The 23,319-nt window shown below is 38.3% G+C and overlaps 1 protein-coding gene across 3 annotated transcripts; it reads left to right on the top strand.

The window, feature by feature from the left end:
• Positions 1-827: 827 nt before the first annotated feature.
• BUB3 (BUB3 mitotic checkpoint protein) lies at positions 828-16,531 on the top strand. 3 transcript variants are annotated; one of them, XR_014548552.1, is made up of 8 exons: positions 828-965; positions 3,472-3,666; positions 5,032-5,101; positions 6,960-7,111; positions 10,361-10,519; positions 11,603-11,780; positions 12,172-13,872; positions 13,937-16,531. XR_014548552.1 is itself a non-coding variant. In XM_083615130.1 (8 exons), exons 2-7 carry the CDS (start codon positions 3,472-3,474, stop codon positions 12,390-12,392), a joined length of 975 nt encoding a protein of 324 aa, XP_083471256.1. In that variant the 5' UTR covers positions 828-965; the 3' UTR covers positions 16,288-16,531. The 3 variants fall into 3 exon arrangements, 2 of the variants coding, with proteins under 2 accessions (XP_083471256.1, XP_083471255.1); XM_083615130.1 differs by having other exon boundaries at positions 12,172-12,392; positions 16,288-16,531; XM_083615129.1 differs by having other exon boundaries at positions 12,172-12,388; positions 16,288-16,531.
• The last annotated feature ends 6,788 nt before the right edge of the window (positions 16,532-23,319 follow it).

Genomic DNA, 23,319 nt, shown 5'->3' on the forward strand with positions numbered 1-23,319 from the left:
GTCTCAATGTTGAAATTCAAAGTACAAGGAAACGCGATGTAAATAATCAAGGGGCGGGAATGAAAAAAATAAAAAAAGCCTCGGGTTCCCCTTACTTCCCAGTTTTCTCACGTATTCATACATACACGTGTATACATTTAACGCCAAAGCTGCGAAACTTTTTAATTTGGAGTCGAACTGAAAACAACCCATATATAAAAAAATCCCGTGCAGAGAAATTTTGGCAATCTTATACACACTCTGCTGGATGCAGGTTTTGCAGCGGTGTTTTCTGCTACACAACTGCTGCGGAGTTGTGGACGGGGCTGCCGCATACAGGGATGACGCGGGTGTGTACACAGGAAGATAAAACCAGGGGGCTTATGGAGGAAGCGAGAAATCCACGGAGCACTGGCCTATATGAGAGTTGCTGTGGTCGTAGGACAACGACCCAGATCCAAAGCGCTCTTATTTGGAGCCATCTCCCTATTAAGGCGACAAAGGACCTGCTTTATGCCCAAACAGGTGCGGCTTGAGCAGCCGCTTCCATTCATTCTCCAGCCTCAAGAGCCGCCTTCACAAACGGCGCTAGCGCCAAAGGCCTCTGCGTGGCGAAAGGAGCGCAAGGGTTTGCCCCGGAGAGGGGCGCGTAAGAAAGAAGGAAGACTCAAAGAAGCAGATGGGCTTCTGTAGGCAGAGATGGGGGGGGGGCAGCAGCGGAAGGGTAACTTGGAGCCCGTTGCATGCTGGGCGTTGTAGTCGACGCTACAAAACGCTGCCTCGCGGAGCATGCCGGGCATGCGTGCGTCTGTACGTGAGCCGTTCAGTCATTTTAAACTAACCAATCGCCGGCCGAGGCGGTCGCCGGAGCTGGGGCTGTTGGGAGTTGGCTCGGTATTCGAGGCGCGCGCGCGTGGTGAGAGGAGGAAGACGGTTGGTGCGTGTGAAAGTGAGAGAGAGGCCTCGTCGGAAAACTGGAGGACAAGGTAATAGGGGCGCCCCTGTTGTTGTTGTGTTGTTGTTGTCGTTCCCCACCCCCGCCCACCTGGGGGACTCCCTCTCGGCCATTGCCTCTCCAAACCCTCGGAGGGAAGCGGGGCTGCGGGTCCTCCTTCCAGGCCACGCCCATTACACCCCCCGCGTCGTGCCCGCGCGCCCTTGCTGCCTTCTTCCCTTTCTGAGAAATTGGGGTGGGGGAGGGGGGTGCAGGCATCCCATAAGGAATAACATATGGTTAAGGAATAATAAGCAGGGGGCATCCTATGAAGAATTCTCCCTCCGCCCCCATACTCGAGGTTGTTCCTTAAGGTTCCTTCGTCGCTTCTGGGGTCAAACATGTAATAACAAGGGGGTAAGGTTTTGTGCTGTAAAGACCGAGGCTCGTTGAAATGATAAGTTAAAGACAAAACCAGAGCTTTGCTGGATCAGGCCAGTGGTCAGTCTTGTAAGAAGCAGGATTCTAAGATAACAAGATGCCATTGCAAGCAGTGGCACTCTGCATAGCTGTCAACGTTTCTCCTTTTTTAAGGGAAATTCCCTTATTCCAAATAGGATTCCTCGCAAGAAAAGGGAAAAGTTGACATCTATGGCCCTCTGTGACTCTCGCTCCCTAGCAACTGGTACCTAGGCTCTCAGCTGGTGGTTCTGATATGGCTCCCATGACTATGAGGGCCATATTCTCTAGGAATTTGTGTAATCCCATGATCATGGAACTTTGATATGGGAAAACAAGCAGTGGTTTAACCTTAGAGTACTTCTGTGAGAGGGAAATTCTCACATTACTGGTGTACATTCTTAGAGATGCAGTTGGAACTAACACAAGGGTATTAGATACATTGTATAATATGGAATCAGTTATACTAGCACATTGATTTCTTCATATGCTGTTATTTGATTATTATTCATTTCATTTCTATGCCGCTTTATATTTTTAAGAAAAATCTCTAAGCGGTTTACAGCATATTAAAACATCAATAAAACAATCCAAAATCAAACATTTCTGAAGAAAGTCAAATATAAAGTATACAGTCAAAGCAACATAATTATCAGAAGACTAAAATACTATCTGAAAGATTTCAGAATAAAACATTACAAAGGAGGTCAGCTGAAGAATACATATTTTACACAAAGTTAACAAAAAAATCATTGCTAAGTGAAGTCAAATATAAAATGCACATTTAAAACAGCATAATTAACAAGAGAATAAAATATTATCATAAGCATGACACGGCTGTTTGGCAGGCACAGAAAGATGGGGCAAAAGAATCAATAATTAGGGTTTGTTGTCAGGCATAGCGATGTCCCTCTGGTTTCACCAGGAGCCTCTTTGGTAGGGCTGGGTGAGTCTGGGCCCCGCTCCCTAGGCCAGGTGGAAAGGGCTTTGCAGGGAACGGCCTTCACGACTCATAGCTGGGCACTGATGTTCTCAGAGCCAAAATAGCCTGTGCATAAGCAATGTACAAGAGCAGAACTTGCTAATGCTGCTTCTCCCACCTTTCTTTTTGGGCCACATTTCTACTGTTATGGAGATATTGCTTTTCTCCCCCCGCCCCCCCAAATAAGATGTTACATTACAGGCTGCTCAGTAATTTGCCAGATATTCGACTTCTGAAACGTTCAAAAACCAAAGCGTGGCTTCTGATTGGCTGTAGGAAGCTCCTGCAGCCAATCGGAAGCTGTAGAAGCCCCGTTGGACATTCGGCTTCCAAATGAATGTTCGAAAACTGAAACACTAACTTCCAGTTTTCAATCATTCAGGAGCCAGAATGTTTTTTTTTTAAAAATATTTTTTTATTAACAGACCAATCAAATCAAATCAAATAAAATCACATAAATTCCAAATTACAAAGCCGAATTTTAAATTTTTTGTTGGGGGTACCCATATTTCAAGTTCTGAAAGGGATGGGAGCCAGAATGTTTGACTCCCAAGGTGTTCGGGAGCCAAGGTATGACTGTACTTGTAAGTAAGTAATCACTGGATCACTGTGGCTAGATCAGGGCGAGAAAGGTAAGGGACCAGCTGATTAGCACGGCGAAGGTGGAAAAATGCCACCTTTGCTGTAGCTGCAGCCTGCACCTCCATAGAGAGGGAGGCGTCAAAGGTTACACCCAGACTCCTGATGGAAGGTGCTGGCACTAATTGAGCCCCCGCAAGTGATGGGAGTTGGCCCCCCAACCCCATGTCGTCCCGACCCAGCCAGACGACCTCTTTCTTCGAAGGATTTGACTTAACTGGCTCCCACGCAGCCATTCAGCCACAGCTTCCAAACATCTGGTCAGTGTGTCCTGGGCTGAGTCAGGATGGCCGTCCATCAACAGATAAAGCTGGGTGTCATCAGCATATTGCATATTGACAACAGAGTTCTGGAGCAGAAGTTCCAGTGGCCCATCCAGCAGGCTTTTCTTGCTGATGTAATTTCTCTTTAAAATCTACCAAAGATAATATAGAAAAAAATAATAATCTATAGATAACTTTTGTATTATCTTATTCAGATGACTGGGTCAAATGAATTTAAATTGAACCAACCTCCGGAAGATGGAATCTCATCAGTGAAATTTAGTCCTAACACATCTCAGTTTCTGCTTGTTTCATCTTGGGACACTTCTGTTCGATTGTATGATGTTCCTGCCAACACCATGAGACTCAAGTATCAACATACAGGAGCTGTACTTGACTGTGCTTTTTATGTAAGTCTTTTTTACTACTTTGTGTTTTTACTATTGAAGTTATAACAAGGGGATGCAAGGTGTAATTGACTTAATTAGTAGGTTACTGAAGCCTTTAGGCTGGATTCCAAAGTGCCATGCACAGTGTTTTGCACGCACAGGGTTTTCAGCTCCTCCCATCTGACAAGAAACTACCTCTTGAAGACTGGGAGGCCCTCTGGAGCAACCCACCACCCTTTCTGTGCTCAGAAACACTTTGCAATTGCACATGGGCTTCTCTGTCCTGGCTTTTTATTAATAATTGAGCTATAAGTTAAGTATGCCTTAAGTTAAGTAAGTTAAGCTTGTTTTGATGCTTGTGTGGGCCTGATGTTTTGTTGTAATGGGGAATGAAAAAAAGAATGCTAAAGATAGTCTTGCTCTCCAACAACCAGCGAAAACCTTTAAAAATACAGGTTATCGTCATCATTTTTTTTAAAGGTACCCTTACTGAGGTTTTTAGTAATAAGCCAGTTTAACAGGTTAATATTTAATTTTAATTGGTTAAGACAGATGGCCGAACAGAATTGTTCAATTGATTGACAGCTCTGTTTTTAAAACTACGTATTTTTATTGTAAGCCTGTATGGAAAATTGGGAAACCAGTAAAATTGTGTTGTATCAGTGGTCTTCTGCTCATACGTTACTTCTGCTTTGTCCTCCACTCTGTAGCCCCCTGAATATCTCCAATATCATCTTTGGAGGGTCTGCCAACCTACTGGAAGAGAATGTGGTGGTAGTAATAATACGCAAAAATGGGGCATTTTGTTCCATGAGCAGAAGTCCGCTGCACAATTGGGTGGACATCACTGGATGTCATCCACTGTCTTTTGATCTTTTTGTTGCCTAGTCAAGTATAGTATTTCATTCCTATATAATAGATATGCTGCAGGATGTCATCAACATTAATTATTTTGGAAGCAATATCACATTAGCATTGTCAAACACATTAATAACAGAATATATTTTCTAATCTTCAGTTTCATAATTTTGTGCGTAGCATTTGCCCCAGTGAAGGAGCCAAAGCCACTTGCACAAGGGTGGGGTTCAAATTCTTCCCACAGTTATAGTAACCATTGTGGGTGACCTTTGGCTGTAGTGCTACTGTTGTCATTTAATTGCCCTGTTCTCTTGTGGAAATAAAATAAAATGGGTATGTAGCCAGTAGGAGAGCAGTGCCATCCCAAATTCTTATATGTATGAGTTTGAAAGGGTCATGGTTTGTTGATCCCTTGCTGACACTGTTGGATAAGACTTTTTAAAGCAAAAATAATGCCTTTATCAAATATTGGTTGGTTCCTTGGAGTACAGATATAGAACATAAGTGAACAACTTTCTTCTCTTGAAGGACCCTACACATGCCTGGAGTGGAGGATTGGATCGGCAGTTAAAAATGCATGACTTGAACACTGATCAAGGTAAGCTAATTTATAGGTATAGTAGAATCTGCAGAAGTAGGAGAAAATAGATTGTTTCAACAGTAGATTAATTCACTGAAAATAGTGTCGTGAAATAGAAAAGTATTATGACTGGAATTCTTACGGTATAAATACAGACAGCATTAAAGTACAAATTAAATGTGTTTCTTTTCTGTACAGTTCATATTTACTATGTCATTTGGTTTTATGTCTGCACTTTCTGTAACTTCCATTTATTTCTGTATAGTGTTGCTCTTGATTTTATTTAGTGCATTTAAAGCTTTATTAGTCAATGCAGATTGTTAGGCTAAAGAAAGAGTATTCCATGCTAAGAACCTTGTGGTATTTTGTCTTTAACTGAGTATATAAAATATTTGCAGGGTGGTACATTTTTATTTAAAAACAATCTTTTTGTTTTATTTACAGTTCTAGTCTTGAGTGTTGAGGAAGCGAAACTGTCAATATTGCTTGTATGACCTAGTTCTATGCAGTACTTTTTCTATCCTTGATAGTTTCACTTGTTCTTTTCCCTTTAGAAATGTATTTATGGGCTATTTAACACCTCCAACTTTGTTTTTACAGTCGTTTAGACTTGCCTGAGATTTTGGCAGAAGGGCATTATTCTGCATACATGTGCATATGAACTATGAGTTCATAGAGTAATGTGCGGGGCTTGAATTGATTTAAGAGACAATGGGGAAAATGCTGTAAACGGATAGCTCAGTCGGTAGAGCTGTGAGACGTTTAATCTCAGGGTCATGGGTTTGAGCTCCATGTTGGGCAAAAGATTCCTGCACTGCAGTGGGTTGGACTAGATGAGCCTTGTGGTCCCATCCAACTCTACAATTCTATGATTCTAAATATGAAATCCTTAAACTGTGATTATATATTTTTTTGGGTAGTAGAGAAATCTGGGGGACATCTGTTGAGTGAGATTTTAAGGTATGAGTATGATTGCACGTTCTGACTTGAAAAGAGGGCATTTAACATCCACTCCCTTTACAAATACCCTACAATATTGATAAATAGTCATTGTAGTTGATGCAGGGATAATAGGATCAGACACCTAGCTGTTTGGAAGCAGAGTAACTGAATGTCAGGAAAGCTGCTTTTCATCATTGTAGAGGATGAAATTAGATGCTGTGACATTGTAAATGGATAAGAAGTTTCCAGGCAATGGTTGCTTGATGTCTTGAAAGAATTGGAGAATTGGGTTTGGGGGAGAAAGCTATTTAGAATAAATTCTAGAGGATTAAAAAAAAGTACTGATTTCTTTCCTAAGTTGGAGAAAGAATCTGAAGTATTACAGGATTAGTATTCAGCATCACTTTAAAAGCTTCTAAAACAGTTTAGTACTACAGGATACATTGCTAAAATGGATGATGCTGTGGAATAAAGGTTTATTGACAGTTTTGCTGAAAGTGCCTAATTACTCACAAGTGGCAAAGGCATGAACTAATGTGGTCATGCTACATTCACCTACTATTAGATCTTTCAAACACACCATTCATGACTAGGATTTTCAGAGGACCCCAACAGAGATAGGTGCACAAATCTCTTTTGTTCATTTGAAAATCTCTGCATGGGTACTAACACCCCCCTTAAGCTTCTTTGAAATACTGAGTTGATATCTATTAGTCTACATTTAACACTTCAGAAGTGTATGTCTATTGAGAAGATTAGAGGATCAAGCGTCCTTTGAAAGATGTCCCAGCATGCACATACATTAGTGAATGGTATATCAGACCCTGTTAACTCTGTATGAATATTGTTTTGTCCTTTTTGTTAAATTTGATTATCAAAAATATAGTGCAACTATGTGTTCAGATTATTATTAATCTTTTTTTTAAAAAAACAGACAATCTTGTTGGCACCCATGATGCTCCTATCCGATGCGTTGAATATTGTCCAGAGGTGAATGTAATGGTAACAGGAAGTTGGGATCAAACAGTCAAGTTATGGGATCCGAGAACACCTTGTAATGCGGGAACGTTTTCTCAGCCTGAGAAGGTTTGTATTTAAGCAATTTACAATACAATACTTTGCGTGCCTACTCAGAAGTAAGCCCTGTTAAGTTCAATGGGGCTCTTTTTTTTAGTAGACTTGTATTTTTTAATGTGGTTAAGGAATACATTTGAGCAATTAAAGTATTAATATCTTTCAGATCAGTTCATTGTTTGCATTAAAAATTTATAAACACTATTAATGAGGGTAAAATTACAGACTTAAGTGAGTTTTTACATGATTAACAAGTACTACTTAAATACCAGAAAAATACAAAGTTAACTCTTTAGTTATTCTCAGTAATTAATGCAAGCTTAGCTACACCAGGAAAATATAATGACACTCTTCAGACATAACACAAAACCATGGTTTGTTGTTAAGGGCTTGAGCCCCACAAACTTTAGACTTGTGTTCTCCTCCCACAAAGGGACAAGGTTTAAAGCTTTAGTCCTCTTTTGTTTCTAAACTGCTTTTTCCCATTGCTCAATCTTTAGTAAACTGGTTTTTATAAACCATTGTTAATTAACAAACCAGGATAAGACTTGGATACAATAGGGAGATCCTTTTGCTGAAGGTATATTCCAGAAACCCAGCTGGTAGTATTGCCTATGTTATATTGTGGTGTCAGTACACTAATATAGGAAGGGCTTTATTGGTGTATCCATGTATGCCAATGTAAACAGGAAATTTAGACTGTCGCAGCTTGATTTCTTTCAGCTTCTTATTCAGGGTCCATGAGTAAGGTCCTAGCAGCTGATTTGCAGCCTGCTGTAACTTTGGCTTACAAGTACTGTAAACAAAGTGATGTGATAAAGTTACGGCCAACAATAAACCTTCAGTTGTGCATTTAAGAGTAACTTGAGCGGTGTAACTTTTATTTTAACATGTTAGTGCAGCCTTATGGTATGAATAGCTGCATGTTTTGATAAATGGATGAGATGAGGCTTTAACTTCTTTAGCTCACTAAACAGCAGTTGCATTAACAGTATTTAAATTTTTATTTATGATCTCTTGCCACTCTTCATTTTCATAGGCAGATACATGCAAATGTAAAACTTTTTAGTTTTTGTCACTACTTCAAATACTTTCTAATCACAATGGTGAGCTGTCAGTCTGGACCACATCATGTCTAAATATCCCAGTAATGTGGGCACTACATAATCTGAATCTATTGGCAAGATCTTTGATCAGGATAAAAATGTGTTGTTTTTCACTTGTGATTTATGGTTGCATGTAGCATGTAGAAAACTGTGATGAATTGCTCGCAGAATGCCATATAATAGACAGTCACACTGAATCAAACTTCTTATTGGTATAGCAAGGTTCATTATGTCACTTTTTTAAATAGTATCTCTGATAAATGTGTATACCTAGCCTATTTCATGATATTGGTTTCATTTGATTTATGGCTATGGGGTGCTGTAAAGAATACTTCACAGGTATGACACTAGTCTGTAAAGGAGATTTAAGGTACCGGTAGTTAACACTCCTGATGCAGTTTTTCCTGTATATATTTTTCCATAACATTGTTTTTGTGTTGCCACATTTTATACTGTATGCATTCTTGTATAGTAATTTGCTTTGTGTCACTGTTGTTTGAGCCATTGACAATTCATCAATAATAATAATAATTTATTGAATTTATATACCGCCCTATATCCAGAGGCCTCAGGGCAGTTCACAGAACAAAATCAAAATATAAAACCACAAAATATATAATCAAAATAAAAACAACCCAACCCACATTTTAAAAGGACATAGGATGTCAATCAAATCAACCAAAGGCCTGGTTAAAAAGGAATGTTTTTGCTTGGCGCCTAAAGGTGTATAATGAAGGTGTCAGGCGAGTTTCCCTGGGGAGAACATTCCACAGACAGGGAGCCACTGCAGAGAATGCTCATTGTTGTGTTGCCACCCTCTGGACCTCTAGGAGAAGGCACATGAAGAAAGGCCTCAGAAGATGATCTCAGGGTCCGGGTAGGTTCATATGGAAAGAGGTGGTCCTTGAGGTATTGCAGTCCTGAGCCATTTAAGGTTAAAACCAGCACTTTGAATTGGGCCTGGAAACTAATCGGTAGCCCGTGCATTCTGTTTACATTCTGTTAGTCCTAGTATAAATGAAGGATCTGTAATTAGATACCAGATCTACCACATGTTAAGGATATGGAATGAAAGCATGTATAGTATGTATCTTTTTAGAAAGGTAAAGTTGAAATATCTAATATGTAACTAGTAGCTGTTACTTGAAAGAGTTTTACCTGATAACAGATTAATTGCTTAGTTACACAACTTTTGTTTTTAGTTTAAACTGATTTAAGCAACATTTTCTAGTTTATCACAACCATTAATTTTTTTTTTTAGCGGTTAGTTATGCATGCTGAAATGGCAAGAGTAAATAAACAGTTGAGTGTTCAGTGTAATATATTTTTTGATGTTCCTGCCAGCAAATTTTTCTCTCTGTGTGTAATTGACAGGTAGGTTATTGTTTTCTGAAACAATAGACAAACTGTTTCTTTAAAATTATTTATGTAATCATGACACAGATGTAATGATGCTTGATCTGTTAACCATGGATAAGAGATTGAGAGCAATCTGTGAGCTTGAGCACTATCTCACCTTACTTCTTGCAGATGGATCTTCCCCTTCCCACCCCACATTTTATTTAAAGAATTTAAATTCACTTTTTGCTTTCAGAGCCTAAAAACATTACATAGGCACCTGGGTTTTTAAAAATTATTTGTGTGTATGTACTAACAATGGTTAGCTCCAAACCACAACTATGATTATAAATGTATATGCAATCCATAGTTTGTGCTAACTATAGTTCCTGAGGATTTGTGAAAGCTGGGGTTAGATGAATTGGCAAGGACATTGTTATAACTTAAAGGGTAGAATTAGCTTTTTAGGTTTGTAGGTTGGTTGGGAAAATAATGGTCTCCCTTTGAGGATGGAGAACTCTTAGCAGGAACAAGATAGATATAAGGAGGACAAACAAGAAAAATTGCATCTCTATAGCAAGGCTTAGTATGTAAAATTTTGGTATTCTAACATGGGTAATCTTGTATAGTCCATGTAGAATGCATTTTAGTGTTTCATGGAGAGTTAAGTCTGCTCGACTTCTACTTTTAAAAATCTTTTGTCATTGAACATGTTAATGGAACAGGTAATCTTTTCCTTCTACCTTTATGCTGCTAAAGTAAAAATCCTAGTACTGAATGTGGAAAATGTAATGCCACTTTATAACTTTTTTCCAAGGTGTATACATTGTCTGTGTCTGGTGATAGATTGATAGTGGGAACAGCTGGTCGGAGAGTTTTGGTGTGGGACTTGCGAAACATGGGCTATGTTCAACAAAGAAGAGAATCAAGTCTTAAATATCAGACACGTTGCATCAGAGCATTCCCTAACAAACAGGTATTTAAATTGTGCTGAATAATAATAATAATAATAATAATAATAATAATAATAATAATAATAATTTTTATTTATATCCCGCCCTCCCCAGCCAAGGCCGGGCTCAGAGCGGCTTGTCAAATGAAAGTTTGTAGAAAATTAGTCTCAATTATACCAGCTTTTGATATTTATGATTATCTTGACTCAAAAAGTTTATTTTGAATCTTGCTAATTTTATTGCTATCTCTAAAACAAATGATGTATTTGCTGTGCTTTCCTAAGGTTTTGAAGCTGTTAATGGAGTTGGAAACTAGAGGAACTTTAATATTGTATTTAATTCTAAAATTATCACAGAGCTCTGAATTATGCAGGAGCAGTAAGTAGACTGGCATAAATGCCATGCGCCAAGAAAATTAGTGTTCTGGGAAATACCGTTACAGGATTTAGATAAAAAACTATTTGCTTAGGAGTCATTTTCTGTGCTGGGCATGGCTCTTTCCTGGATCTATCAAAGCTACAAAGAGAATTAACAGAAGAACAAGAGTGTCTTTGTTTCTCTCATCATTCCCTTCTCTGGGGTTCAATGTAGTGTTTAGCCATTATTTTCTGCTCTTCTTGAGGTGGGAAAAATATAAAGGAAAAGCCTAACAGACTTTTATTGATGTCAGATAGCAAGATACACCTAGCAGATATAGAGTTGTCTTATGCAGAGGAGGCATTAAATGAAAGCGAATTTTGTTAGATGTTATTTATAAGCAAAAGGGTTCCTCCAATGAGGTCTCATTTGGAATCTGTTCTCACTTTCTAAAAGGCATTAGTGTGTGCCCTGTTTAGAGTTAACGTCAGAACTGGAATGCAACATTCTTTATCAGGACACAATGCTAAGAGAATAATCTATAATTCCCTTTGGAATATTCTCAGACATTTTTACAAACCTTTAGGACTCAGAGTGCACCTGTGCCTCTCAATAGTTAAATGTGACATGTGTACATAAGATGTACACATCTTATAAATGTTTCATCGACATAGAGCAGTTCATAAAGAAAAAACAAAACCCTATGATCAGTCATCGAAATAAGTGAGGATTCTGTCTGTGTCCCATAGGGCTATGTGTTAAGCTCTATTGAAGGCCGTGTTGCAGTTGAGTATTTGGATCCAAGTTTGGAGGTGCAGAAGAAGAAATATGCTTTCAAATGTCACAGATTGAAGGAGAATAATATTGAACATATTTATCCAGTCAATGCCATCTCTTTCCACAATGTCCATAACACTTTTGCTACAGGTAACATGAAACTTTATTTTTTTCTTATTAGTGCTGTTAGTTGATAATTCTTCAGTTATATTGACCAAGCAGTCATCTGAAAAGCTTCAGTTGTTCTGTGATTCTTTTAGAGAATTTGAGGTATCCTGTCTTTAGTTCTCAAATATATCATTAAAATATATGCTGAAAAATACAGTTTCTACTTTGTAACTGTTTTGCATACTTGTAAAACTGGGAAGATTGTTTGATGTAAAATTTTTCTGCAATAATTCAGAACCTATTTTATATCTTGTACCATGTGCTTCTCCCATTAAATAACTGAAATATCCTTGCACTTTCTAATTATATTTAATTGCACAGATATCAATAATGCTCGTTTCTGCTGCTTTGGCTCTTTGCAATCTATTTTTAGGTGGTTCCGATGGCTTTGTCAATATTTGGGATCCATTCAATAAAAAGAGACTCTGTCAGTTCCACCGCTATCCTACAAGCATAGCATCTCTAGCCTTCAGTAATGATGGAACCACCCTTGCAATTGCATCATCATATATGTACGAATTGGATGACGTTGAACATCCTGAAGATGGTATCTATATTCGGCAAGTGACAGATGCCGAAACAAAACCCAAGTGAGTAAGTTTCACCTGTATTTGAGCTTTTTCTACCGTTTATTCCAGGATTTATTAATTTTCCTAAATTCATGAATAGCATTATTGATTCCTGGTAGATAGTGCAGCTTGACAGTAGGACTAGAGTTGATTTTATCTTGTTCTCCCCAAGCTTTCAATATCCGTAGGTTGATAGACGGCTGGTGGATAAAATTGTCTACTTGTTTTGTGGGAGAAGAATGTCAAACTCTCATTCTTCTTGAATAGGAGCTATTATATGAAGTCATGGCATTATTGCCAGCTCATTGCTTTAAAATTAAGTTGAAGAATTCAGGATAATACATATGAGAGAGTCTAATTATATTAGGATTTTTAAGATTTTGAACTATTGGCAATCTCTGCACATAGATCTGGGCTTCTCATCTACAATACACCAAAGCAGAGCTGCTATAGTGATGGTTTAAATTATAAGAAAATAATTTTGAAACGGTATGTGTAACTCTTTAATGTCCAGAATTGTGCCACGTTTCCTGGTAAAGAAAATACTAGTTTTGGTTGCACAAAGCTAAAATGAATTTAGCCTAAAGCTAAATACATTGCGATTTTCTTTCCCTCAGCACATTGGAGTTTATATCTTACATTCAGTTTTGCCACTTGAGTATATTACAGTGCTAAGAAAACGCATATGCCTGTAGTGTTTGGAACCTCTGTGGGTATTAGCTGTTCCCACTAGCCCCACAGCTGCTTGCTGTCTCTCATTAGCGTATTTGCCTTCAGGAAGGTGGGGAGCAGCAGATATGAGCACGTTTGCCTGTAGGGAAAGATAATATGCAAAAAGGCCTTTATGCTGTAGTATTCATAGGGATGGGTCAACTCCTACTCCTTGCTTGCTGGAACTCTATGATCTGCCAGTCAGACCTAGGTACACAATAATGCATACATAGACTTAGAATTAAAGAACAGAGTGCTTCTGAGCCCATTCTGAATCTAGGAATTAATTTTTAGGGCCAAAACTGAACTGACATTTCACACAAAAGTCCAGTCAGTTAATATTTTTTTTCATTTCAGTACCCTTATTAAGGTGGAAAATGTTTTTGTTGCTAAACATTTAGGAGTCGTAAACCCTTGCTGATCACTAGTGCTTCTTCTTTCTCTTGTTGTGTACATGTACTACTTCTGTTATGGAATCAGAGTGGCTCTTGTTGGTGGGAAAGCTCCATGTGGCTTGAACTTCCTCCTGCAAGGAATTGGCAGCTTATAGTGATTGTGGGCATTCTCACACTTGGCATTTGGTTGCTTATTAAGATGTAGAATTTGCCTCACGTAACATCCAAAAAGTGGATATTTCTTACTTTAAAACTTAATCTGATTCTTGAGTCACTGGCGTGGACTTCATGGAAATGAAGAGTAGCTTTTCTAAGCCCATCTTGTGAGTACAGTTACTTGCCTCAGAATAATGTCCGGCAAATAAGCTGGTGTGGGCATTCAGGGTCCCTGTGTTCAGGGTTTGTGGGCATTCTAAAATATTTGAAAATATATTCTCTGTCTTTTCCAAATGCCTTTGCTCAGGGCATCTTATAGTAAAGCATCATCAGGTACAGCTAAATTAAGCTGAAAGTAATTGACATACAGTTTGTTGTGTTGAAGGAATGTTCTTTTTGCATGGGACTTTCAGAAGATAGATGCCATAACAGGGAGGGTATTAGGTTATGCCTCTATCAAACCAAAGAAATACAGAGCGGTGTCTCCCATGAGGATCAGAACAAAGATCTTCAAAGGGTTTGGGTGTCCTGGAAGATGCTGTGTCCCTGTGCCTTGGCACTTTTAAAAAGGCTTATTAGCACATCTAGGTTATAAACTTGGCAACTGTACCTGTGCTCTTGAGATTTAAAAAACAAAACAAAACTGTTGAGGGGCTTATACAGTAATGGTGGAATTCATTGTTGCGCTATGGCAAGTGTTTTGTCTACACAAGCATTTCAGCTTGTCAGACACAATGCCTGCCCCCCCTTGTCTGGGAGTACTTCCAACTCATCCAAGCCAATTTGGGGGGTTCATTGGGGAGGGGAGCTCCATTGTGCAAGTGAAGTCTTTGCACAGGCTTCCATTGATGGGGCGCATTGGGTGAATCCCACCCAATATGTTTTCAAGCAAGAATAGTTATTGTTGGACTAGTGCTAGAGATGTCCAGGCCAGTCACCACATCTCATTTTAATCTACTTCTCTGGGTTGTTTTGAGGATAAAGTAGAGAAGAATTGTGTGTACCAAAGTGTTGCATCATGGTGAAGGATGCAGATATGAGACAAACAAAGATGTGATCATGAAAACTGAACTAAAATGAACAATACCAAATTAATGCAGAAGTTGTGTTTACAGAAACTAATTAAAAAAAGGCAAAAGGTTTATTTAAAGTTTCCACCTTTAACTCTGGATCAGTTTTTCCGGGAATGCAGGGGAAATGAGGAAACAACAAAAAACACCCATCTCCTTTTCCCAGTAGGAGCATTCCAGGCAGACTTTTTCTTATAAAACTCACTGTATAACTCTTATTTATTTATTTAAAACTTTATTATATAATAGTGCAATCCTAAACATGTCTACTCAGAAGTAAGACCTATTGAGTTTGATGGGGCTTACTCCCTGGTAAGTCGGTATAGAGTTGCAGTACTGGCTACCTTTTCCCAAACCTCTTTTACCTTAGGTCAGGTTCATCACATTAGACTTAATCAGCCGATCTATGTTGAGTATCTATGTTGAGTGAGATACTGACAGTAGAACAGCTAGTAATGATATTTCCTTTATGTCTAGCATAAGTAAATGCCACCAGACCTTTTGTAAATATTTGTTGCTGTGCTGCTTCTGGGAGTACTATAAGCACTCATGGTATTTCAAATTCTTAAGAGCCGGCATCACAGTTCTACTTTCTAGGCATAACCACGACTTAAAGGTATATTTTAGATTTTTAGTCGATTTACCCCAGCCTTGACTTTGTCATGCTATCATCTGTTACACTAATATGAATGCAACTTACCAAAATCAGTATAGTGGGATTTAAAAAAAAAAAAGATTTGGAACTACTTCCCACATTACACCATGTTAATGGGAGTGCTCCTGCAGATTACTTGCATTAATGAGAATTATAGCATGGGAAGCAGTCTTCAGTCGATTGAGGGCCTGACCATATGACTTTGATTTCAGCTGTTTCTATCCTTGCGTTGTGTTTGCTAATTATAGGGATGCTTCGTTCTGCTTTCTGAGGAGGTTAATCTTCAATTAAACAATATTTCCTCTTGGCTGTCCATTATTTTCTGAAACAGATGGTTCATCATTTCCTGGGCTGTTAAACACAGCAAGGTTAAGGTTAGACTCCTGGGAATTAGTTAGTTTTGAATCTTATTACAGGATGTAGAAGCAAAACTAATAAGAATAGTACTTAATAACATTTTGTTGCTGCAAACAATTATTTATTAGCAAACAATTGATCCCAGAAGGGCAAATTGTTTGAGTCGGTAATGAGCTGAGACAAGGCAGAGCATATCTGTGTATTCGCAAAATAATTGTAACGTAATTGCAATGCATTTAGACAGGCATCTATTTGGACTTCTTTCTGCCTTTAAATGAATTTCTGAAACATTAATATGCTTTTCAGACATGTTGCTTATGCCAGTCTTGAACCAGACACTGAAGAATTCTTGTAGTGATCCATAGAAGTTAACTTGTGCCAAGTGATAGTGCTTTTCTAAATTAGAGCTTTTCAGCTTCCAGTTGCAGACTTTTAATTGTTAGATTTGGAAAGGCAAAGAAATGACATGTATGATGTATGAAGGTTTATGTCAAGTTGGAACACTTTGTTGAAAATTTATTTGCAATGTTATGAAAATTCAGATAGTTCTCTGAGACATGCTTCTTTATTTTGCAGGTCTACTTAACTTCCGACACAATGCTTCAGTAATTTTCTCTTTCAAAGTACGTCCACTTGCTCGTTACAAGGCTAGCATAAAGCAAATCCTGGATTAAATGAAGATACATTTCCAATAATGCTTTCACAGAAAGTAGTGTTTTGTGTAATCATTCAGTATATTCTATCATTCTTTTATTTTTAGCTTATCCATGAAACATTGTTTTCTTCAGTCTGAACAGTAATAAACTTTTCTGTTAGTTGATTCCTTTGAAATATGTTATTTTCTAGTTGAACTTTTGTACATATTTAATAGTAGTTTAAATAGTTTAATAAATGCAATTTTCAAAAAAATTAATGCTATTATAATTCTTGGATTTAACAGTGGGAACATCTACTTTTTAATCTGTTATCTTTTTGGGCATGGTAGGATAAACCACATATTCAGTTTTATGTTGAATAAGAGCTCTCTTACGCTGGCCAAAGGCTTAGTTTGAAAAACCTTAGAAGCACACATTGTCTCCAGCTCTTGCAATTTACCTTTGCAAATTGTAATTTGTCTTCAGCATGGCTGGGAAGATGGCAAAAGGGGGATTTAAGATGTGTAGTGCACCATTAAAGAGTGATGTCAGCATTTCAGAAGTTTTTTCTCAGAAAAGAATAAACTGGTTGTAGACATTTGCCCCCATTCAGCAAGAGAACTGCTATGATGATTTATTGCATATTAATGTATTTATATTCTGTTACTCGGTAACTCTCAAAGCAACTTTATTGATAATAATACGCAAAAGAAAAAATAAATACAAAGCAAGCCAGTTAATAAATTAAATTCCATAGTAAAAGCAAGAAAAAGTGATAAAATCAAAGGGTGAATCATATAAGAAGTCATCTGTGTACATTCCACCCAGCAACACTTCAAAACAATTGTGAAACATTTAAGCTTTAATAAAGACCTGGTGGTAGGGATTGTAAATTGATAGGAGATGGGAACCTAGCTGTTTTAGAGATGACAATGTTTAGACATATGTATTTTGCGAAAATACATTCAAAATGTGCATTTAATTATATATTTAAATTAATTTTCACGGCTGTATAAACAAAACATGGATGTGGAAAGAGGATAGAAGGGACTTTGGAATTAACACATGTGAAAGTAACATGGAACAGAAACAGACAGCCATTCATGCCTGGTACATTGCTGCTTCATAACTGAGTATGCTGAGTATTTGTACCTGTACCATGGTTCATATGCAGCTGTGTTGGAAGCTGTCTTACTTCGGAAGCATTAAAAAAGAAATGACTACCTACTATCCTCTCAAAACACCTTTAAGAGGCCAGACTTCATAGCTTGGTCTTTTATTGGGCTGGATCACATTTAGCTTTGCGCCTGCCCAGTCTATGAGTGATAATCCAGTTGGGGTCTCCTACTTGTGCAGCAGGCCTCCTGCACAAATGGGACTTTCCATTGCCTCCCTTCTGCAACTCCTGCCTTCATCTGAATCTACTCTGGAGAGTTTGGAGACGCTTGGAAGCAGATTGGGACAGGCTGCAGGGACAAGGAGTGAAAGAGGAAGTCCTCTTATGTCCACTAGCCTGAAGTCTCATTCAGTATCTCAGCATCCTTCAGGTAAAGGATGTGCTGTTCTTGTGCTCCTAAAACAATAAAACGTGGATAGGACGTATTTTTGGAAGTGGGATTTTTTTCAACAGTTAAGGTTTTCTCCTGGTTATCACCGACATGCCCAAGATAAAAACTGCCATTGAGAGAATAGTGGTGATGGTGGTGAGCAAATGGGAGCCTGCATAAGTAATACAGCAAAATAACCTGGCATGATGCAGAATGACAAAATGGTTGGGACAGGGCAACAGCTGTGTTCATGACTGAGACAAGAATATATGTAGTAAAGATAGGCATTATTTCTCTAAGGAGGTAATTAATCTTCCTTTTATTAGCTCTCCTCCAGAAATATAAATACAAAGGTTTCGGAGCCAGAAGAAATCATACGCAATGAGCTTTCTTTCTCCTGTATGAGAAACGGCTGAGCGAAGAGGATATACAGACTCCTGATCAGTGTAATTGAGTTCTAAAAAGCTCCTTAAGTCATTGCCTCTTGCTGAATGGTTGAGGGCATTCCAGAGAAACATGGAGTCACAGCCATCATCCTAATAGACTCATCCATCATCCTTGCCTGCTTGCAGGGCTAAAAAAAGTCACAAGATGTCTCTCAAGAAAGGATTATGATAGTATATGATATTAGAAGCCAAGTGGCACCTGTGCCCCTAAATACTCCGGTGCTATACCTGAATGTAAATGTTGTCTTGATTGAATTAATGAGAATTTGTGCAGAACTGTAGTTATATTATGACTGCAATCCTAAACACATAGGGGAATAAGCCCCATTAACAGAAGAGAACTTAGTTCTTAGTAAACATGCATAGGCTTGCACTACACTGCTATTTCAGTAATTCCGTATAAGTGGGGTTTGTTAGATCTGTGTCATTAAAAAATGGCTGAGATTCCAGTGAATCTTAGAAATACTTATAATAATCTAATATCCACAATTCTAATAGAATCCACAATTCTATGATTCCTGTCCATATGTTTTCTCCTGCAAAAAGGTCTTCAGAAGAATGCTGCACACAGTAAAACAGTACAATTCACATGGACATACATTGCTATGTAAATTCAAGTTCCCTGAATGCTGTTTTCAGAATGGTAGGAACTCCCATTGTTTTAAAACCCTGCAGCGTCTTTCATTCATATAGCAGCCCAAGGGGTGCTGTTTGGTGGTTGCTGCTTCTGGCTGGAGATTTTGCATGTTTTTATTACACCCACCCACACAGTGGGCCACGGATGTTCAAATGACCATTGTTTCCACATATTGCATAGGCTTATTTTCTGGAGTCTCTTGTGAGAAATAAAAGTCATTGGCTTGATGATAATGGTCTACCTTATCCCATTAGAAGTACTGATCATTGCCAGGCCACAGTCACCATTTTCAGATTAGGATCTTTGGTGTGCTGCTTATAATTTGGCTTGTGCTCATGTTTGTGGCCATCAGATTTCAGCAAAAGTCGAAGATTTTCCTTTCAAATATGTCATTTCACAGGAATGAAGTGCCATAACCTAATGGGGTTTAGTGATTCTGAATTGTTTTATCCTTTCTCTTATTAGCATCAAGAGCTGTGTCATGCAAAGTCTGAATTTTGATCAGCATTTTTACTTTATTTTAAAAATTTGAACCCAGTGGTTTTTAAAAAACGACTTCAAAGGCAGCACCTTGTACAATGTATTAATAGTAGTCTATCCTAGATTTCTAAACAGTCACTTAAAAAACTATTTTCACTTTTGATCCCATTTACAACTCCTGATGATTCTCTTTTTTAGCATATATTTTGATGACATGGACACTCCCAGATTGGGCTATTCATCTCTACAGCATTAAGTCTTGATTGATTTTATTATTTTACTTCACTTTCCAGACAAGTGTTGCATGAACTATTGCAGACTAAGCGACCCAGATCTGTATCATTTTGACTAATCAAGTGACAGCTATGGTTGTGGGAACCATTCATATGCACTAAACATGTTGTGAGAGGTTGTTCTACCCTTTATGGCTACTGACAGAACCACGAGCTTGAAACTCTAATAGAAGGTTCTTGTTACACCTCAAAGTATAAATTAAGAAACGAAAACCTCTTTGAAAAACTTCATTCAATTGAAGCATATATCAATTTAAAGGTGTGTTTTTTTTAACCAACTCAAATTCAAAAGTGTAAGGTGGTTTTTTTTGAACTAGAGTTCTTAATTTGAGAAACAAGAGTGTGCTTGAAGTTTCTGAGTTGGCCACAATTAAATTATTTCCCCCATGTCCCCTAATGTCCTTAATCAACCCCCCAAAAGTATAAATTATTAAACATCTTTTTGGGATTAAATTTTTATTCCTAATTATACGCAAAAGATATATATCATAAAATATTCATCATATAATTGTGATTAAAATGTACAATCTCCCCAAAGATGTGATTAGCAATTTTAAACACCCAAAACTTAATTAAGCAGGTAATGGGGTTAGAGCTAAGTGAGACTTTTAAAAGGGTGGGGGGAATTAAAATTATATTTTAAGAAAGCTTTTTACCACTAGGTCTAAAGATGTCAAGAGAACAACCTACAAGGACTATAATAAAAATGAAGGTGGCACACATTCTTTGTGTGTGTATTCATGAAAATCCATAGTATTTGATTATATTTTTTTTCTGTGAGCTTTTAAAACCATCTTGCCTCATCTTGTAGGGAAACCTTGTTGCAGCTTTCTCTGTTTATTTGCAATTTCTTCTCGTGTTCAATGCATGATTCCATGTATTTTCTACCAGCTACAGTGGAACCTTGGTTCTCAAACAGCTTAGTTGCGAACAAGTTGGCTTCTGAACGCCAAAAACCCGGAAGCAAGTGTTCTGGTTTCTGCATGTTTTTCAGAAGCCAAACACCCGATGTGGCTGTTGGCTATTGTTTCTGGGGTGCCTGCGCCAATCGGAAGCCACGTCTTGGTTTTGAACATTTCGGAAGTTGAATGGACTTCCGGAACAGATTACGTTCGAGAACCAAGATACAGTTGTATGCTGAAATATGCAGAGCTCTAATTCAATGTTCCATGAGTAGATGTCCCTTACCTCCCTGAAGCTTTCCCCATATATCAACAAACCACCCACACAGAGTGTGGCACAGAGGGGAGGGGAGAAGACATAAAAGTAAAGTGAAAGTCCGTTCCATTGGTGGACAGACAGACAGATACAGCTGGATGTCATCCATACAAGATTCCATGAAGGATTCCCTATCTAGATGGGGAACTGAGTACACTAACAGATACTTCTTCTTTGGCGATCACTCGTAGCCGAGTAAGATTGTCTTCCATAAACACAGTTTTAACAATGAGTCCATAAGTGACTGTGGAGGCCAGTTCTGGATCCACATGTCCTTCCATAGTGGGGACATTGGTTTCCAGGCGGGAGCTGATAATGGTGTGTATTTGCCAAGCGTGCCTTCCTCCTAGTATGTTTCTCCCTTGCATCCGGAGTTTGAGTGTCTTCAAAGCCCATGACACCTTTGGTAAAGGTTGTTCTCCACAATTATCTAGCACATGTAAGCATAGAACACAGGTAAATGTGTTGATCCAAGAGGATGAAATGGGCTGGCAACTGAACATAATAATGAATTTCCCTTTAATCTTTTTTTTTTAAAAAAAACAACTACAAACTAGACCAAAATTAATTTGTCCACACAACTTTTAATGTTGGAGGAGGGAATCGAGCAAATTCACAATGAAAGCTGCCAAGCCGGGTAATTGAAACCATAGATTTATTTGTATGGTTCTTCCATTTCAGCTATACAGTAAATTAAACACAAAGCCCAAACATTAACATCAGATTTGAAGCAGCTTATTAATATATTCTGCCATCTTGTTAACATGTTAGGCTTTCTTTTTTAAAAAAAAAGAAAGAAAGAAATGAACATGATAAAGTAATAAAATAAAACTAGGCAGAGGATTAAAAGAAAGTGCTGCTTAACTTTATAAAGATAATTACCTGACACAAAAAGCAGCTAACAAGAAAATTTAGCTTTGGAGTTCATCCAAGAAAATTAAACCCATGTTGCTACCACACAGCCACCAAATACTGGGGTTTGGCAGAAAAACATCTATTTTTTAAATAATAGCCCAATGGTCCCAGAGGACATCAGCAGATGAATAAAGGAGATGGGGGGGTGCAATATAGAATCTCAAGCCTTTTTCCAAAATGGTGCTAATGCTTCTCTGAAACTTAATTTTATAATTTACTGGCAGTCAAGATGGCAGGAAATAAAATAATTTTCTATATTCTGCACAACAAACCCCACTTTTCCTGGGAAGGGTAATTATCCCTTTTTAAAAAAAAGGAGGAAAAAAAAGACGACATCTCATATTAAGCTAAAGTCTCATCAAGAAGAGAAAGAGTGCCTCATTACATGTAATTACCAGGGAATTAGAAACATCATTTAACTAAATGAGCGAATAATGCTCAGGATATTGAAGAAACTTGCCTGCACTTCTGCAGAGCACTCTAAGTCCCATTACAAAAATTGCACCTCTTTAATGGAATAATTTTAGGCCTTGTCTGCCTTGCTTTAAAAATAAAGAGCCTCCGAGAGGCAGAAAGAGGCTGAAACTACCATAAACAACTGTTGAAAAGAGCTGCTGAGTAGGAGCAGTCTCTACTGGATACCATGATTTAAAATGACTCATAATCTAACATAATCATGAAAATTAAACCTTCGGGATTGGGAGGGGATGTGTGGGAGGGGAGTATTACCATTTTTTTAAATTTTTTTAAAAAATGTACTTACTTGAGGCTGCAATGTGTTTGCTATTCTGTATATTGCAAATTAGGAGGGAAAGATTTTGAGGTTAAAAGCACGTCTTTTGAGCGTCTGCTTAAAATGAGGCTGTTGCATGAGAAGTGGGTTGAAAAGCAATATGGTTGCGCGCCTGAAGAATTGCCACTGCCATCATGCATAGCAAATTTATCCATGGTTTTTCACTTCCCCTGTTGCTTTTATGCGCACCATGCCTGCCAGCTCTGAAAACTCAAAAGGCGATTGAGGGGACAGGGAGGAAGAGGAGGAACTTCAGAGCTTGCTGGTGCCCCACCACCACCACTGAGTTGTAGACTTCTAGCTGATTTCAAGTACTTCGCCTAATAAATGAGCCAGTGGGGTATAGTGGTTAGAGTGCTGGACTAGCATGTGGGGGACCATGATTCCAATCCCCACTCAGCCATTAAGATCACTGGGTGACTTTGGGCAAGTCACTCACTCTCAGCCTAAGCTACCTCAACTCACAGGGCTGTAGGGATAATACAGGTGAAACTCGAAAAATTAGAATATCGTGGAAAAGTTCATTTATTTCAGTAATTCAACTTAAAAGGAGAAACTAATATATGAGATTGGGACGCGGGTGGCGCTGTGGGTTAAACCACAGAGCCTAGGACTTGCTGATCAGAAGGTCGGCGGTTTGAATC

This window comes from Podarcis filfolensis, assembly GCF_964270895.1.
Source record: "Podarcis filfolensis genome assembly, chromosome: 5".
NCBI classification, from domain to species: domain Eukaryota; kingdom Metazoa; phylum Chordata; class Lepidosauria; order Squamata; family Lacertidae; genus Podarcis; species Podarcis filfolensis.

Excerpts from the sequence above, each read along its gene's own strand:
- BUB3 (XM_083615129.1), top strand. The coding sequence starts at position 3,472 with ATGACTGGGTCAAATGAATTTAAATTGAACCAACCTCCGGAAGATGGA. Across the intron at positions 5,102-6,959 it reads TGACTTGAACACTGATCAAG|ACAATCTTGTTGGCACCCAT; the intron begins GTAAGCTAATTT and ends TTAAAAAAACAG. Across the intron at positions 11,781-12,171 it reads CCATAACACTTTTGCTACAG|GTGGTTCCGATGGCTTTGTC; the intron begins GTAACATGAAAC and ends ATCTATTTTTAG.